This window comes from Pinus tabuliformis, chromosome 8 (genome assembly GCF_031772625.1).
Source record: "Pinus tabuliformis cultivar Carrire ecotype Pingquan chromosome 8, CPIR1, whole genome shotgun sequence".
Taxonomy (NCBI): domain Eukaryota; kingdom Viridiplantae; phylum Streptophyta; class Pinopsida; order Pinales; family Pinaceae; genus Pinus; species Pinus tabuliformis.
In genome coordinates, this window is record NC_142294.1 from 624,130,861 (window position 1) to 624,150,007 (window position 19,147).

At 34.3% G+C, this 19,147-nt stretch overlaps 1 protein-coding gene across 1 annotated transcript in view; it reads right to left on the minus strand.

Annotated features, from left to right (window-relative positions):
• Positions 1 to 279: 279 nt before the first annotated feature.
• Positions 280 to 19,147, minus strand: part of LOC149237044 (putative E3 ubiquitin-protein ligase LIN) — a 100,423-nt gene continuing 81,555 nt past the window's right edge. The window contains exons 2-12 of the mRNA XM_089369125.1: positions 6,110 to 6,359; positions 5,079 to 5,381; positions 4,835 to 4,941; positions 3,473 to 4,756; positions 2,427 to 2,571; positions 1,989 to 2,240; positions 1,586 to 1,892; positions 1,322 to 1,443; positions 953 to 1,066; positions 614 to 745; positions 280 to 358 (exon numbers count right to left, since the gene is read on the minus strand). Coding sequence (XP_089225251.1) covers positions 353 to 358; positions 614 to 745; positions 953 to 1,066; positions 1,322 to 1,443; positions 1,586 to 1,892; positions 1,989 to 2,240; positions 2,427 to 2,571; positions 3,473 to 4,756; positions 4,835 to 4,941; positions 5,079 to 5,381; positions 6,110 to 6,359 — 3,022 coding nt within the window. The 3' untranslated portion in view covers positions 280 to 352. The remainder of the gene's footprint in view (positions 359 to 613; positions 746 to 952; positions 1,067 to 1,321; positions 1,444 to 1,585; positions 1,893 to 1,988; positions 2,241 to 2,426; positions 2,572 to 3,472; positions 4,757 to 4,834; positions 4,942 to 5,078; positions 5,382 to 6,109; positions 6,360 to 19,147) is intronic.

Here is a 19,147-nt window from a genome sequence, read left to right on the forward strand (position 1 = left end):
TAGATTATGCTGTGCTCTCTTTCCAGGAAAGTCGCATACACTTGCTAGTTATAAAGGTTTTAGCTTCGATGGGAAACATTTAAGCACTGTTGTCTATAATTTGTGTGCTAATAAACAAGAACAAGAATTGTATCCTTCACTGGTATGCTATAGCTTGCTAACTAAACTCATCAGCCTGATAACAGGAATACATACATAATTCGGATAGAACTCTTCTAATGCTCAGTTTTACGCACCTTTACTCCGTGCCCTTCTGAAATGATTAATGTCAGAAGAGCATTTGCAGAAATTATTTACACCACTTATTTTTTTGCGCAAACTGTATGCAAACAAGGCCTTCTGAATCGAGATTTCAGATCTGTAAATTGACAAAGATTGAGCGTTAGCACCTATGAAGTTTCAGAACTTTCTAGAAAAATGAAGGTTATGCTATTATACACCTAAAATGAAGAATTAGGTTTCTACGAAATAATAGCTGTTGAGTCAGCTAGGCACCAAAGCATGAGTTCCTATAGGCATGATCCTCTCAAGAATAGTTAACTACTTGTTTTGTTCATCACTAACTATACCGCGTCCTCACTGGAGTCACTGCCAGGGAAGAAAGTGTCCATACCTTGATAGACATGTCTACAGATGCACTGAAAAGTCTATCTAATGATTGCAAGAAAGCTAGGCACTTGACAGGACCATTGTGTCCTTTCACCTCAATATTCAACTTTGGCTTCTGAATACTGACATTCCAAACCTTCAGAAGAGAAAATTTGCAAAAAGAATGGATATTCAGGGATGCAGGAAATATCAAGAAGAAAATAAATCTTAGTATATGCCATTATATTCACGGCTAATTTGGACTACAAAGAAAACGAGACTTTCAAATTGCCTGACGAGTCAAGACAATAGATGACTAAGCTACATTTAGTGAAGTCTAAGAAACAAGAAAGCGTTGACAAACCTTGATTGTGCCATCTAAATGGCCACTAGATAGTTTTCTTTTGCCATACTTTAACACTTCAGTTCTTCCATTCACAGAAGCATCCACTTTAGCTACTTCAACATTTACAAAAATCTGTGCGTTAATATAATTCTATTCAACACTTCTCTGTAAGATTCATCATATTATTTCATTTTCTTTATAATGGTCTGAATGTCAGGGAGTACATACAAAGATAAATCCTGTATTTACCTTACAATTAAAAAATTATGAAATCAAAAAAGAAACTTGAAGACAATAAATGCAAGCAGTCATAGGTTCTGTCTGTCTTCTAGCTTCTAGAAAATTATATGTTGACTGCTAAATTCTGCTAAATGCGAAATGACATACTGATCTGAGAGAATCCTTTGTAACAATGTTAAGGACCTCCTTCGCTGTCCAAGTAATCCATTCGAGTCTTGCTAGAGGACCAATTATTTCTTGTGCAAAGTTTGAAAGCAGGGGAATGCATTCTGCAAATTTTTCCAGCATCAAAACAATCGTTAGAAATATCATGAAATTAATAGGGCAGTAAATCTATAAGCGAAATCCTACTGTGATCTAACAAGGGGTAGTTGTTATAACCTTCATAGTGCATTATAGGTGGGTACTCACCTGGGTTTTTCATATAGCTATGAAGTGAAAGGGAAGCAAGTACTCTTTCTTCAAGTTGATAGTCAGGCTGTAAGATTTTAACCAGCTGTGGAAGCAAAATTGAGCAAGCAACAAGTTGCATGCCGTTATCTGGCATTGATGCAAGTGCATCACTGAGCCATGTGGCAGTCACAAGACAGGGTTTTGCTAAATCTGGAATCCCAGACGATAAAGATTTAGCTAGAGCTTCAAATAATGACTTGCCCTTGGTCAATACAACGCCTGTAATTTTTTTCTCCCAGTCACCCGCTGCTTTTTTATCTTCATTCTGCATAATCAATTAACCAACAAATAAGGATTGAAGAAATACTTTATCAGATAACATGTTATGTTATCAAATAACAACGATGTTCCATGACCATACCCATCTCTCAACAGTATCTTCTAAAGTCCCCTGTTCTTCCTTCAAAGAATCTATAAAATCATCTTCGAGGCCAGCCTTTTTAAGCAAAAAAGCTTCTAACAGGTTTCGACCAAGATAGGAGAAGCGCCCTCCCAAAATTAAAAGAGCTTCTGCAGATTGCACTTGTGCCTTTGCATTAGTTTCACAATGCAGTGCAGCTACGATGGACTCTAGTGCCTCTTCTCTATATACACTGTATCGTCGAGGTTGTAACTGTAATCATTTTGTATTACATAGGGAAGACAAATATCAATATACTTCACAAGGAATACTACAGGTTCTTTACCTGAAAAAAATTCTCTATAAAGTTATATTCATTTGAACTTGAGAATGTACAAAATCCCACACATTTTAGAGAAATAATGAAGCATATCCTTCCCTACAAAGAATCATGTATACCAGAAGATCTAGCTGTAATAGCAAGCTTGCAGCCATCGGCTGCTCCTCAAGCAATGCTGTTTGAATGTACACCAAAAGAATGTGCATAGTATTTAGAAGCCCTTTATTTTGCAATTCTCTCAGCAGCTTGTTAATCAAAGCCCTCCTGTAAAGTGCAAAAAAGAAGCAGAGTAAATTAAAAAATCAGGTGGATGCATCCAGCAAAATAAAGCTCCTTTGACCGATACTAACCATATCCTAGGTTTAATAGATGGACTGGAAATTTGACAATAATATTAAAAATTGGGCAGCATGCACCAAGCATGGGCCTTAGAAACTGAAATATATAAATATACTTTCACTTGAAAATGGAAATCACATAGCCCCCCTGGAATAGCTCAATTGGCTATGGAAAACACATAGCTCCCTGGAATAGTTCAATTGGTGATGGACGTGAAAATGAAGTATTGTGTTTCAAGAGATTCTAGGTTCAAATCCCCTAAAATGGAAAACATATAGCTTCCTGGAATGGCTCAATTGGCGATGGACGTGAAAATGAAGTATTATGTTTCAAGAGATTCTAGGTTCAAATCCCCTAAGTTTACCCATGGACGGTGTGGTTCATCTAGAGCTTATAGTGGTAGTGACTGGAATTGATTCCATGTCACGCAAGTACGAGTCTGGCTACTAACTAGAACCGACCCCATATGACGTGAAAATGAAGTATTATGTTTCAAGAGATTCTAGGTTCAAATCCCCTAAATTTACCCATGGACGGTGTGGTTCATCTAGAACTTATAGTGGTAGTGATTGGAATTGACTCCATGTCACGCAAGTACGAGTCTGGCTACTAACTAGAACTGACCCATGTGATGTGATTAAGACTGGCCGAATTGCCAATTCCTCTACTATAAAAAATAAAGAAAGAAAGAGGAAGAAGAGGGAAAGCACATGTAATAGATGGCAGTTCTAAACTAATCCTAGGTATGTGTCCTTATTGCATCAATGAATTAAGATACTAAGAAAAACCAATATATCTCGCTGAGATATGGATAGCAGTCACATACCTTGGTAGACGAAGCAGCTCTGTGAGGAAAACAATTGCAACAGTTCTGGATATGCTTTGGTTATAGTGTAACAGCTGAACAATAGAAGCCCTTTTTATGTCATTCACCAGCATATACCTACATCTTCCATCCGCATGCATGCAGCAGGAGAGAACAGATGCTGCAGTAATCTTCTCATGGAGGTTTCCTAATTCCATTCTGCGTAAAAGAAATGGAATGCCTTCTAGAGCTATGACTTGCTTTGCATTCTCTAAATTTTTAGTATGATCAAAAACAGTAAGAAGTTGTTCTAGTAATGAAACTGCCGCTTCTTGAGGTGTGCAATGCGTAGGATTTAAGTGCTCTAGGTCGGAGGAGTTTTCTGGAACTCCAACGAGCATTGGTATCATGTCAAGCAAATCCAATTGTGGAATTGGAAGCTTCAAAAGATATACTAGGACCACTCCTTGCGGAAAAATGCTACTTTTGAGAATGCGCATGATAATTTCAAGGTCTCTGTCTGCCTTGAGAATTCTCTTCCGGTTTATTTCACTTTTAACTGCTAGCTCCGCCAAAATATAAACTGTATTTTTTAGAACCTCTTCATTCTCAGAAATTGACAGGACCTCCATAAGTTCAGCAATTATGGCAGCCTTCGAAAGGATTGCTTCTACTAAGGGATGACTATTTGACTCCAACCAAACACGGAAAACATTTAGAGCAGCATTTTCACATTCTATTAAATTTTTGGAAGTGCACAGGGTGGCAATAGCTTGCTTCATGTTACTCAGAAGAGAATGTGAAACTGAAAGGGTAGAATCAAATGATTTTCCTGTAATCTGGGTGAAATGTCTAGTCAATGGAAAACTTGGGCTTGAAGTTTCCATGTGGCTGTTTACATTGGGTTTACCTGAACATTGCCTAGGTGATCCCTTTGCAGGGCCACTTAAATCTACTTGGTTTTCAGTTCTAAATTCACATGAATTTGCATGTACCAGTCGTACATTGGAATGGCCATGACCTGTCAAAATTCCCGGATGCTCTGATTTCCAAGCATCCACGACTCGCTTGATCACAAAATTTGTTTTTGGCAGTGCCAAACTTTCCAGTGTATGCTGAGTTACAGGACATGTTGTATTGCCGCGATTCAGCCATTCCTGGATCGCTGCATACTCATAAGTTTGCCCAGTCTCTATTGTTACCGGATCCTCAAATACCTGATCTGTGAGAGGACATACAAAATCCTTGGGGCGTTTTACAAGAGATGATGGTCTGGAATATACAGCATTCTGTATAATTCCTGCGCTGTAATTAAAGGAAACTAAAAAATCAGAAGAAGTACCAGACAAAATGTACAGTGCTCAAAATGAAATGAAATAATACCGGGAAAGTGACTCGAGTGATATGGGATCGCTGCTTGTAGACAGTGAATCTTTCTCTCTTATAAATTCGTCCTCTTGTATTGTACTTCGGGGGAGCTCTGTTTCTCCCTGTTCCATTGACAGACGTAGAAAGAATTTACAGCGTGAGAGCAATGATGAAGAGTATAATGATAGAATATGTGCAATGGATTAATGGGTGTCATTACAGTCGACTATGTACATTCAAATATGGTATACAATTATACCTCTGAATCAGAATTTGGTTGATACATTTGTGTAGAGCATAATGGATTCAAAGGAGAGATGGAATTTTCAAATGTCCTAGTTCGTTGCAGGCGAGGAACAATTTCTGCGACCTTCTTCTGAGTCAATCCATTTCCTTTTCTGTCTGAAACTTTCCAGATAACAGAACAATTCTCTGCAAATTTGCTGCTGTTTGACATTAGTGCCCATGGTTGTAGCAAATGTTCTTTATGAAGGTATTTTCCTTCCAGCATTATACCAGTTGCCAATCCTCTTTCATCTTTCCCTTTTTCTTGGTACTCTGTCTGTACAAAGCATTTCAAAAAGGCCGTAAGTATTGTTTACGGTCTTATCTAACATAAAAAGCCTGGCTCTATATTCTTAATTTCAGTCAGTAAAGATGGTCATTGTATTTCAAATTGCAGAATTTCCAGATAGACAGCGTCAGATCCACAAAACTTACTAAGCTTAATTTTCTAAAGCATTTGCCATTAAGTGGATTTAAGCGTATTGTACTCTAGATTGCTCTTTTACATCTACACTGTGGGAGGTCTGCTTTTTCCATTTTAAAAGAGATAAAACTACATTGTTCCCATCATAACGTTAGAAGGATACATCATAACAAGAAACTGTTTATAATTTCTGTCAACAGCTTATAGCTCACAATACTAATTGTACCCTGGTCCCTCACTATGGATGTAGAAAACATCCATGTAAAGAAGTCAATTTTATAACTGTAGATAAACTAATTTAAGCAAGAACTCCCAACCCAGTGGGTATGACCACTTCAGTCATCTTTGTCCAATATTTACTTAAACGCAACCAAAGTCGACATATTTTGAACAAATTATGCAAAATAAAAGCATCTACTGATAGAAATGGCCATGCATGTACCTTGATTCTGGTGAAGCTATATTCAACCTTACATGAATTTATACAAATATACAATGGAATGATGTTGACTAGATATTACTGAATCGAGAAAATCATTGTAATACAGTCTAGTAAAGAGGGAATTCAATATTATGCTGACCCTTTCAGTGAAGTCTTCTTTCCTATAAGCTGCAATATTTTCCAGCTGGCAATGATCAGGACTTTTCTGCAGTTCTTCCAAGACATTAATGAACTGATTCTTGCGCGAGAATCCTTTTACGCTGGTTGGCACAACTGGAATATCCGGCATTGAAGAGATGGATTTGTTTCTCACTCCCCTGTTCAGTTTCCTTGGAGTTGTTTCATCAAGCATTCCCGTTCTTTCAGGCGTGCTAAAAACAGCTTCACACCTGCGATTGCAGAGCACTTTTTGATAAGGCAGTGCCTATCACTAACTGCAAACCTCACCTTATACTGTTAGTTTATTGTTCGCATTAAATTATTTCATAGAAAGCAGAAAATATATATTGTTCCAAGCATATCTTGGAAAACCAGCATCAAAGATTGATTTCAGGACATATTAACATTCATTAATACCAAGAATGATGCAGATTTCTAGAGAGACGTTGTAGGCTCATGCACTGCCATTACATGCACCAAATTGTGGAAGAAGTGGGGTCACCTTCCAGTTTTACGGAGCTACAGAGTAAAAGTGACATGACTGGGGATTTATCTCGTAGCAGCCAGACCTCGTTAAATTTATGTTTATGATTTTGATAGTATGTAATTAATTGAGAGTTTTTGGGACAGGTGGAGCAAGTTATATATTGTTGCTGAAAACAGATTTATTCTGCGACTGCTGAATGTTTACATTTTTTATGATGGCATGAGAAATGAGAGGGGGTTTCTAGGTCTCGGAGTCTTTTCCCCATAATGTGTTTGTCTATTTGTGGAATGAAATCCTCCCTGGTATGGAAATTTGTTATTTTCTGCTTTGTTGAGTCCTTTCACGTATTTTTGCTAGAGCTACAGTTGTGGGTGCAGAGCTGTCTACATCATATTTGTATCCGACCAACCTCAGAATAATGCAGAGAGGAGTCCATATGAACTGCGGTAGCAGAGGAAGGAAAAATGCAGGGAGCCAGTGGATTATTGGAGAAGAATTACTCAGAAGTTTAGAGACCTTAGGGTCCAGACAGCAACATGATGAACATAAGAACCTAAAAAGCCAGGTTGGTGTGATAGAACTGTTGTCAATCAAAAATGCATCACGGGACAGCAATGACTCCAAGCCTTGGAAATTTGAGCAATAATTAGTAAGCAATAAGCCCAAAGGTCACTAGCTCACTGCTTCTCTATTCATATTGATGTTTTTCCAATTTCAGGGGGGTGTTCCTAGTGTTTATGTGATTTCAGGGAGTGTTCGTAGTGTTTGTGATGGAAATCACTTAAAATATGTGTGTTAATATAAGTAATTTGTGTGTTAATATAAGTAGTCATCACATAGAAAATGGTCCTTGGGATGCATGCAGGCAAACCAAGATTAAGGAATATTGATATTTAAATAAAATGAGAGAATTTCAATTTGCAACAACAAAATATGAGAGGACAGAAAGAAAGCATATGCCCAAGGTGACTGATATAATCAATATAGAGATATGAAAACTGTCCACACCACTGCACAAGGCAAAAATTATTGCATCAAGTTAGAGACCTGCAAGAAAAACATATTCAAACTGTATCTTTGTATTGGTCAAGAGAATGGCTGCATCATGAAGACAAAATACAAGACTGATCACAATCTTATTCTCTGCTCAGAGTATAGACAGCAAGAAGAGAAGAATTTAACAATGACCCTGTGCCCTTCCTTTATAGATTTTTTGAGCTCACTAAGGAAGGTACCTAGCTCATGCAAGAGCTGGTCCAAAATTATCCTAACCATGCACTTCACTCAACCTCCATCATATGCCATCATTAACTCACTTTGAACTAAAGAAAACCCAAAAATAAAGTGCAGTCGTGTGGTCCAAAATTATCCCAATCTCATGCACTATCCATACGGTGTTGACTAGGTTGAAGATAAAATAAATTGGTTGTCTGAAAAAATAACTTCCTCATGCAAGATCCTCTTGTCTAAATATATAATTTTCCTTTTAATAATTTTCTATTTTATCCAAAGAGGTATCTAGAAGAAGGGCACCTCATTTTGCCAATAATCACTGATGAGTCATCCACCTAAAAATATAATTGAAACATGGAGCTAAAGATTAGGCCAGTAGTAAATTTACCAAGAAGGCACCTAGGTTTTCTCTCATGACATGGCACTAGCATTAGGTCAAAAAGCATTGCTACATTCATCCGCATGGTGCCTTCACATGCTACCACTTGAAATCCTGCCTGGCAACCATGCCTACTAATAATAGCACTGCTAAAAATAGTAGCCCCCTCAAAAAATTAGGAAAATACAAAAAAATTGCCAAGAACTACTTGGAGAACCCTGCCAAACATAGCATGCCTAAAGATAGGCACTGCTAAATAGACACTTCTGACATGTTAATGCAATCATGTTCATTTGATTCGTCTTTCGACAAGGAATCTGAATATATGCTCAGAATCATCATATGAGACATGACACTAAATGCTAAAAATAGCACTAGCTCGCATGTCGCCCGAAAAAAGGTTCATTAGCATCAAAAGCTCACAAGGATACCAAATATGTAACCATCTCTAATATGTGGACTTTCAAATTCTACCTCCTAAGAAGTAGGAAGAATACTAAAAATACCAATTTCCTCCAAAACCGATGAATATGCATGCGCTTGTGAAATGAACTCAACTTACTAAAAAACTTGTATCTGATCTCCATAAGAGCCATCCCTAACGTGTGAAAACTGACTTTGAATACTAACCTGATAAAAGTTAGTTGGATCTTAACTCTCCAGTTGCAATAGGCAAATCTGGGGATTAACAAGAACCCATGGAAAGATTAATTGATGTGGTGACATATCAAGGAGTAAGAACAGATGGTCACAAAATTTAGGGGATACTTGAATCCAGATTTGTTCCTAGATTGATGTGGTGACATATCAAGGAGTAAGAACAAAGAGTCACAAAATTTAGGGGATACTTGAATCCAGATTTTTTCCTAGATTAGATACAAGAATTTAAAAACTATTTTGATATGGAGAACATCAACAAGGATGACCCCAAAATAGTGTAAATTATAGCAACAAAAATGAAATCCCAAGCTTCTCTAGGGCAGGCTAATCTTCAGAAAGCAAGGAGAACAAAGGACAAAGAAAAGGTAGAACTTTTACCCAAGATATTGAATCATATGCAGGAAACATTTCTGCCCATAAATTATTTAAGTAATTCCAAAAACTTAGGTATCATCTATGTAAGAATAAATATAACAGTTCATGAAGTTGCAAATAAAGATGGATAAGAAAGAATATGAGAAGCAGATAGGAGCAATATATGTCAATGGGCTACATTTCCAGCTTCAAAATGATTTAGCTCCAATAAAAGTACACTCTATATGTCAATGGGCTACATTTCCAGCTTCAAAATGAGTTAGCTCCAATAAAATTACACTCTATATGCATTGAAGGCTAAAGAGAAATGTAATAGGGGTAAGAACGGAATGGTGGGAAAAGGAGATGGTAACGCTTGAGGAAGAAGAGGTTCTACTAAAGCTACATGTTACCACTTATTTTGGCATAGGGGTACTACTAATGAACTTCTTCACTACTCCTTGTGTTTTTTATGATCCTTGGATAGTTGGGGCAGTTATTTGGTTTCATCATCATGGCTTACGATGAGCTAGAGGGATTGATGACATACTGATGGATTATATGATGTGGCGTGGCTCTTCTTGAGCATTTGGCTTCATCCTAGTCTTTGGGCATCGTCATGACTCCCAAGGTAGTCCATATTCCCCAGGCATCTTCACATATCTCGAAGTAGTTCATGGTTCCCAAGGCATTGGTCAAAATAGTTTAGAATTATTCTTAATGTATCATGACTTCTCATGCCATGCCACATCCTAGATTTTGGAGATCTCACCTCGCTTGCACAGTTTGAGGCATGTGCCCTAATTTGAAAGGACATCCACCTTAGAGGATGCAATATTTAGTTATGAGGGCTTTTGTGTGGCACATGTGGATTTATTTGGTTCGTCGTTGACTTGATAGGGATGTTGGCATAATTTTAGGAGGACTGCTACACCTTTAAGACTTCACACATGTTCTTTGGAGTTGAAGACTTCACACATGTTCTTTGGAGTTGAGAGGCCATCACTTTTTGGTGGAGTTTACTCTTGATTTGTAGGACATTTCACTTTGGAGGCCCGCATATCCACTTTGGAGGAGACCTGAGAGAGTTCACTTGCATGCTTTGAGGGGTTTGTTGAGGATTTACCCCTTAGAGGGCTTTGGAGGCTAAACACTGCAACTTGGACTCACTTTCTTCCTTCATTAGTGGGGATGTCCCTCTCTTTTGGGATTATTTCACATGGATCATTATGCATGTGTGGCTTGACCACCCGAACTTTTAAGTATTTTGACTAAATAGATGGAAGAGTATTATTTTCCCTTTCCCTAGGCTAGATCTAAGGATCTCAAATGAGATATTATTTTATTGTAAAGGAAGTTGAGCAACTCTCCATATAAAGAGTTATCCTTCCTCATTAGCACTTGTGGTTAGATTTTTGAAGCGTTCACTCCTTGAGCTTAATTGACATATCTTTATTGGAGCATATGGTTAGGTAAAGGTTTCTTTCTTTGTAAATTATTGTTGTCAATTCTTGAAGCTTCTCTATCTTGGTTCTCATTTGGTGCATAAACATTCATGGTGAAAAGTTGAACTAGATTGATGCATTGAAGGGTAAATTCCACCACGTAGAAGGAAGACATTCTAAGGTAATTCCTCTCCTTCCTTTGTGGTTTGGTGATTATTTGGTGCCTTGCTTTGTTTATCAATATTGGAACCCTAGCAAGACGTATTAAGTAAGATTATCAAGCCACAATTGACTTTGTTGGTGAAGGTTGTTCCTTTGAGGATCTCTTCTTTTCAAGCCTTGATTTCCATTGTTGATCTTTGACTGGATGAGGAATTATTAACCCCCTACAAACCCCCTAAATGGGGGGCAATAGGATGCCCTCTGACCAACCCATTGTACCCTGCACAATGCACAATGTGTAGAACTAGTTGTGCAAAGAATATAACACATGCCCAATAACATTTCACGTGGACTTGGCTTGAAGTGACTTGAAATAATTTTAGATTCCTTGGGAGGCCCAACAACTTCCTTTCCTCACTCAATGTCTCTTGAAATGTCCCATGACTTGCCTTTTAAGGCTGAATTGGTCCTTTGATTTAATTAGAGATAGCCTCTTCCTTTTTCATGGGCAACTTGCCTTTCACTTTGCAGAAATTGACTTTTCTTGACATTCCAACCTTTCCTTAGTCAAAAAAATTCCTTTAGATTTGTTGGGAAGGCTCTCCTAGTCTCCACACGTGTTGTTAACTCCCTAGAAAAGTGATCCCAAGTGTAGATTGTCAATGCCCTTGCTGATATGAAGATTCTAGAACTTGAGTTCTCCTGCAAAAAATTTGTACATGCCTTTTGATTGCTCACTTGACCCATTTGACCAGGAACAACCTCCAAAAGCTTCTTTGAAGCTGACGTGCGCCACAAAAAGACAACATAACATCTCTCTGGATCATAATTTCTGAAAAGTTCCAAGGGGCACTGCAAGGAGAAATTTTGTTGAATAGTTTGAGCCTTTTGACCAATGACCACTTGGGAACTTGTGTATTGGGATCCACAAATTGCCTTGGAAACCACAAATTATTGGAAAATGTGAGACTTCCATGTTGAAGAACTATGACAAGATGAAGACTCCGAGACCAAGGAATGCTTATAGACTCAACAAGACAACCATGTGGGGAACAAATAGGTGCATAAGGGTCAAACGGATAATGAATGGAAAAGAACAGTAAGTGGTCACCTTTTTAAGGTTAGACATGGAATGTTCCTATAATTCATGAGTCTTACCGCCTCCATAATGCTAGGATAAGACCTCATCATATAAGAATACCTTTCAAGGCAGAGAGTTACCACCCACCAAGGGGATGTCAATAGTGGCATAAAACCAAGCACAATGAAGGTCAATAGTGGCATAAAACCAAGCACAATGAAGATGAAACTAAGAGGACTAGCCATGACTGTCCACCATCAGGAATCTAGGACATACTCTCACATAATCATCATCTCACAAGGATTTATAGGGTTTTAGACTTGCATTCCTTAGGCTTACAATGGTGCTATCAAAAGTGAATCTATGCATATACATATCCCTAGTGAAAGAGGGGTGACAAGGCCATTTTTCAAGCACAAACCCTTGAATAAAAATGTCTAAGAAATATAATAAACTATTAACTTTATACTAGGAGAAAAAAAAGGTTTCCTTTGATTTATAACTGTTGGATTATTTTATGAACAAAACAAAAAATGAAAGGATTTTGAGTTTTAAGGTTTTTGGTTGGGTACAGGGAGAAGACAAAGGTGTTTTCTCCGATTAGGGCTTGTGGGGTCAAGAAGTATGCATCCTTAAGAATTCTTCACTCCTATTTTAAGAATTAGTGGAAGAGATTGGAACTTTATGGTAGAACAATACATTATTTAATTAAGATTAAATATGATGACCAAGGTTGGCCCTACTAAAGGGATTTCTCAATGGAAAACTTTTACCAACAAGATCAGTTATGACTTACATAAACTACTTAAAGTCCTTGTGAAAGAACCAAAAGAAAAAAACAAAAGATTGCGCATTTACGAAACCAATAAAGGAAGATGGAAGAGAATACACTCTAAATATCTCGCCTCCAAGTGGTAGACTTACCCCTCAAGTGCTTGATCTTGAAAGCTAGTAGAAGTCATGAACTATTCTAATTTCTAACAAATATTTGATGCACCAAAAAAAAAACTAAAAAAACAAAGTTCCAAAAAATCAATTGTCTAAAATGACCTTTTTCGCCAATACAATTTCCAGCAATATTGTGATTTTTTTGCTGTTTAAAACACATTTTTGAATGTATAAATAGTTTCAGAACCGTGAAAAAACCCAAAACACTTAAATTTTACAAATTCAATAACTTAAACTCAGATTTTTAAAAATCTCTACTTGATTTTGGTTAAAATTAACCAAAAAAATACCCCAGAAAACAATTTCATCTTTTATTTAAACTACTCATTTCTTATTTAAACTACTCCATATGTGTAAAACATTACAGAGCAGACTGACCATTGCTAAAAAAGTTTTAAATTTAAATTTATATAATTTTAAATTAAAAACCTGTCAGCGATGGCCGGCCTTGTCTGTCATATAATTTGGGTGGATGCTCCACTGCGTAAAATTTGTAAGGTATCCACTATATCTTTCAAACCTAGTCGCGTAGGAACCCACACAAATATCGCGGCATCTGTGCATTGGAAAAAAACCATCGGTGACGCCTGGTCCTCCTCACTCTATAATTTGCGTCGATACTCTCTGTAATCTGAAAAACCATAACCACGCACGAACGTGCACATATATCGTGATATTAGAACATTGAAACTCGGTCAAAACTCTCTGACAGAGGTCGTGCGTGGATAGAATTAGTTTGGACTGCATATTCAGGTGTTGGCCCTCCCTGATTTGACAGTTACAGTGAGTGGCCATTTCCTCTCCGGATTCTCCCATTGAACACATGAAGAAATCAGATAGAAGTTTGCTGAATTTAAACATGGGGATTCAAATTTCAACCTTCAGATGCCGCGAACCTAGTGACTTAGATTTTACAAAGTTTTAAGATTGGGAGTGGGGAGATGCATATAGGGTTTGTTAAGGGAAAGTTAAGGAGGGGATTTGGATGGATTTATTTTAATTATTGATTTCCCAAGCGTTGAGAAAAAGGCATTCGAAAGATTATATATATAATTGAGATATTTCATTATAAATTATAGTATTTATATTAAAATATTATTTTTTTATTAATATATTTTTAAATATTTGTAAATAAATATTATTATAGTTTTTATATTAAAATATTTTTTTATCAATATGTTTTATATATGTATGTGAATAAATATTATTTAATTTTGTACAGCAAAATATTTTATTTATAATTTATATTAAATATTTTTATGGAGTAATTTTTAAGTGTATTTTTTTGGAGTTTATGGTGGATTTTAGTTGAATACAATTAAAAAAAATTGTGGTAAAATCTTGATTTGTGTTGTTTAAATTGATTTTTTGACTAAATATATGGATTCAGCACCCACAAAAATTCCTTGGGCACTTCTATTGTGAAGAGTTTCCCTGCAAGCTTATTATTTCATTGAATCCCTCTAGTTCCAAAAAATAGCCCTTAAAGACAACTCGATAATTTTATTATTAATAATATTTTTTAATCTCAAATATTAATTTTATATTAAAAAATGAATAAATTAAGCATTTTATATGTGTGAAGAAAAAAGTTTATATTGAAATATATTAGTTAACATAAATATTCAAACTTTTATTTAAGTCTTATAATGAAATATTCATAAGGTAAATATAAGATTTTTTTTAACTTTTAATTATTTTATCTCAGATATATGATAGATTTCTAAAAAAATTATTTATAGGAGAGCTAAGTCTTAGCGAGCACCCAACGGACCTTAAACATAGGAGAGCTAAGTCTTTAGCTTTAGCTGAACATGCTGAGAAAACCAATCATCATGTTTGTATTGAGTAGGCTAGTGTTATTGCTAACGTTTCGCATTTCCATCATCGAAAATTTAGGGAAGCTCTTGAGATTGAAAAGAGGCCTTGCAATCTCAATAGGGAGGATGGCTGGAAAATCAGTAGGTGTAGGCTATTATTATTATTATTATTATTATTATTATTTTATTTATTATTATTATTATTATTATTTATTTTTATTATTATTTTTATTTTTATTATTTTATTTTTATTTATTTATTTATTTTTATTTTTTATTTTTTTATTTTTTTTTATTAATTTATTTATTTATTTTTGTTTATTTATTTTATTTATTTATTTATTTATTATTATTATTATTATTATTTATTTTATTATTTTTATTTTTATTTTTTTTAAGGATGTTAACTTTCTTGTTTCCTTAGCGTCTTATTAAGGTCCATTATGACTATTTTCCTTTTGAATACTAATTAACTTATAACTTTAATAATACTTCAATTATTTTTATATATATTTTTATATTACTTCATTTATTTACATTTATGCATATAATTTATTCTTATATTATAAACTAATTTCCTTTAAACTCTAATCAGCTTATATTCTAACTAACCTAACATCTTTTTGATATTACTTTATTTTATTCAGGTCCCTTATTTAACTAATTTTCCATTTAATTATTAATTTACTTATAATTTTTAAAATTATTTTATATATTACTTTATTTATTTGTAGTTATTTAATTTATTCATATATTATAAGGTCTTTTATTTAACTAAATTTCTTTTTAAATACTAATTTACTTATAATTTTTATAATATTTTTTTATCTGAATACCCATTAAAAAATATTTTATATATTTTTAAGATATTGATCCTAGGTATTACTTACTATATTATTAAATAATTTTGACTCGGTCCTAGAGTCAAACTAGCCATTGGTCAAGTTAATCGTTGGAGGCTCTGCTCGGACTATTTAACATGCTAAGCTGGATCTGTTTCTTCAACTTGTCCTGACGATGAACCACACTAGTTGGTTCGAAAATGGTATTCCATGTGATTTTCGCCGAAAAATTTCTCACAAACTTGATATGGATCACAGAAGCCTGAACTCTTAAATTTATTTATAGCTTTGAGAGGGAAAGTGAAATATTTTTACCACATATCCTTCATATTGGGTTGTAATATTAGAAATGAATTGAAATAGCATAATAAGAGTGGGATTATTAATGTTTTATAACGTTTTTAACTAAATCTAACCAAATAGACATATTTATTTATGTTTTTATTATAGACGTTGTCTTTTTTTAGAGTTTTTCCTTTTTTTAAATAAAATGTGTAGCACTGACAAAATCACACAATCACCCTCATACTAGGTTATAGAATGCACATCTTAATGCAATACCCTGTATAGATCTATCTTAACCACAAATGATTAATAGGAAATTTAAAATTTTTTAATTGTTTTAAATAATATATACATATATGTATAGTTTACATTAAACTATTTTGCTTAACATGAACATTGAGATATTTCATTTATAAATTATATTGTATATATTAAAAAATTATTATTTTATTAATATATTTTTAAATATATGTAAATATTTTTTAACTTTGCATAGTGAAATATTTTATTTATGACCATATTGAAATATATTAATTAATATGAATATTCAAACGTTTATTTAAATCACGTATTGAAATATTTATAAGATAAATATAAGATTTTTTAATTATTATCTTATTTTCTAAAGTTGATCTAAAATATAGGCATCTAAATATTTTATTTATACCTTTGAGAGTGAAAGTGATATATTTTTACTACATTTCCTTCATACTGAACTAATATTAAAATGAATCTAGATAAGACAATAAGAGTGGGATTATTAATATTTCATAATGCTTTTAATTAAATCTAACCAAATATATATATCCACTTATGCTTTTATTATAGCTAACATTATTTTTATTTAGAGTTTTTTTTTTAAGAACACATCCTGAGATTATTAATGTTTCATAATGCTTTTAATTAAATCTAACCAAATATAAATATCTACTTATACTTTTATTATAGCCAACATTATTTTTTTATTTAGAGTTTTGTTTTTTTTTAAACATGTCATCACACGTCGCCCTTATATTAGGCTATAGAATGCCCTTCTCTACATAATCATATGGTTCTGTATCTTTAAAATATATAAAAATAATAAAAAAATATTGAAATTCTAAGTTGGTAATCAATTAGGAAAATAACAAAATGGTTTTCGAGAATGCTTTTCTCTAGCCGTTGCTTAATATTCAAGAATCCTTACAAGCATTTGAATGGACATCCTTTGCATATGGGATCAGAGAATTAAACTTAAAGGTTAATTCCCTCTGGAAAAAGGCCCTAGAGATTCTTGTGAAGACCTTCAGTATTTCTGAATTTCTAAATGCTAAAGAGGTTCATCAAATGGCCTTCCACTTCTAAATTTCCCTGTCTATTATCAAATTTCAGTTTTTCCTTGAGGTCTTTAATAGATTTTGTTATCGTGATAAAAAAGAAATTAAATTTCAAGTTGTCCATAAGGAAGGAATGTGTTTTTTTTATATTTTGAGACGTTATATGTTTGTCATAACTTATGAGAAATTTTGAGGTCTTTAACAGATTTTGTTATCATGATAAAAAAGAAATTAAATTTCAAGTTGTCCATAATGAAGGAATGTGTTTTTTCGCTACATGATATATTTTAAGACGTTATATGTTTGTCATAACTTATGAGAAATTCTGATAGAGGCATATTTATATATAAATTATACAAAAACATGTATATTCAAACCATTGAGTATAATTGTTTTTTTCTTATGGAAGAAAAGTAATGATAAAATCTCAATAATAATAATTCATCTCACATAAATTCATAAATTCATTATTGCACAATGTAAAAAACTAAACAGTAAATAGTAATAAATTCAATGTTATAAATAATATAACAATAATGAAATATATTGATTCATAAACCATAAATGAAATAAAAACAATAAAATATTGATACATTGATTTAGTAAAATATTGATATATTGATTTAAATTCATCATTATAAAATCTAAAGAGTACTAAGAAAAATAAAAGATATTGTGGTCTAAAATAGTAAAGAGTAACAAGTCAAACACTGTTTGAGATCATAAATATCTAGAGTCAAGATTTAAAAGTTAAAACTGAAAATTAACAATGAACACTGAAAATTAAATGAGCATCAAGGAGTGAAAGTGAATAAAAAGGTAAATAAAAGTGAAAGTGAGGTAATGTTTTTCTATATCTTGTTTTTGTTTTTTATTTTTTCATTTTTAAACCTTTATAGGAAAAAATTTAAGAGGGACACCAAGAAGCCCCTTTTGTGGGGAGATGCCCAGAAGCACCCCCTTTACAGAGGGGTCATCGAGAAACACCCCTTTTATACGGGGGGGTGCCTAAGAGTCCCATTCTCATTGGGGGGAGGGGGCAGTGCCTATAAGAACTCTTTTGTAGGGGGTGTCTGGAAGCACCCCTTTTTTTTTATGCCCAAAAGTCCCCCGTTTAGGGAAATACATCCCCCACTCTGGGGAAACATTCTCCATTGTGTTTCCTTACATCCCTCCCCAAAAGGGTGATGTGGGGAGCATAGGGAATAAGGGGGAGACACCCCCCACCCTGGGGAACATGTCCTTGTGGAACATTGCAAAAAATTGACACCAACACCTCCAATACATATATCTTTAACAATTGGTGTTCTCAAATGATATCCAAAAATTTAAAACAAATTAGAATGAGAGGAGAGTCGTTATTTATAGATGAGGCTTCTAACTGCTCCTCGTTCCTCATTATTTTCTTTCTCCCTGATATTAGCTTTGAAGAGTAACAAAAAATAACTTGTCATCCACGTAAACAAGAGACCCGGTCCAAATACTAGAAAATGATGCCACATATATGCATAATACCCTCCACGAGAAGGTATGTCTCACAAAAGGAGGGAATGAATTGGTGTAGGAGCCCAATGTTCCCTTGAAAAAGTATGGTCCAAGCCTCCAAACATGGTGTAGTAGCATCCCAAGCAAGCAAAGTTCCAATGTATAGTCTCCTTATGAGAAATGACCTCGTGAAATGGATGAATAAGGCCCTAAAATATGGACATGTCCTCAAATAATGGTCATAAACCCTCAAAATATGCCTCCAAAGTAAATTCATGTGCATATCTCAAGTAAATACATCTCCATGAAGCATGGAAATCACCCTCTAATTCAAAAAATGGGTCATAATACCGACAATAGCTAGTATGGTGCTCAAAAGAGTGTGTCATCTCTTGAATCAAGTGTAAAATAACTCAAAATATGACCAATGAGAAAGCATTCTAGGATCCTCAACATTCCATGTGTAGAGGATGTCTATGCATGCATAAATACCCCATCTATTCCTTGGAGGATGTGACGATT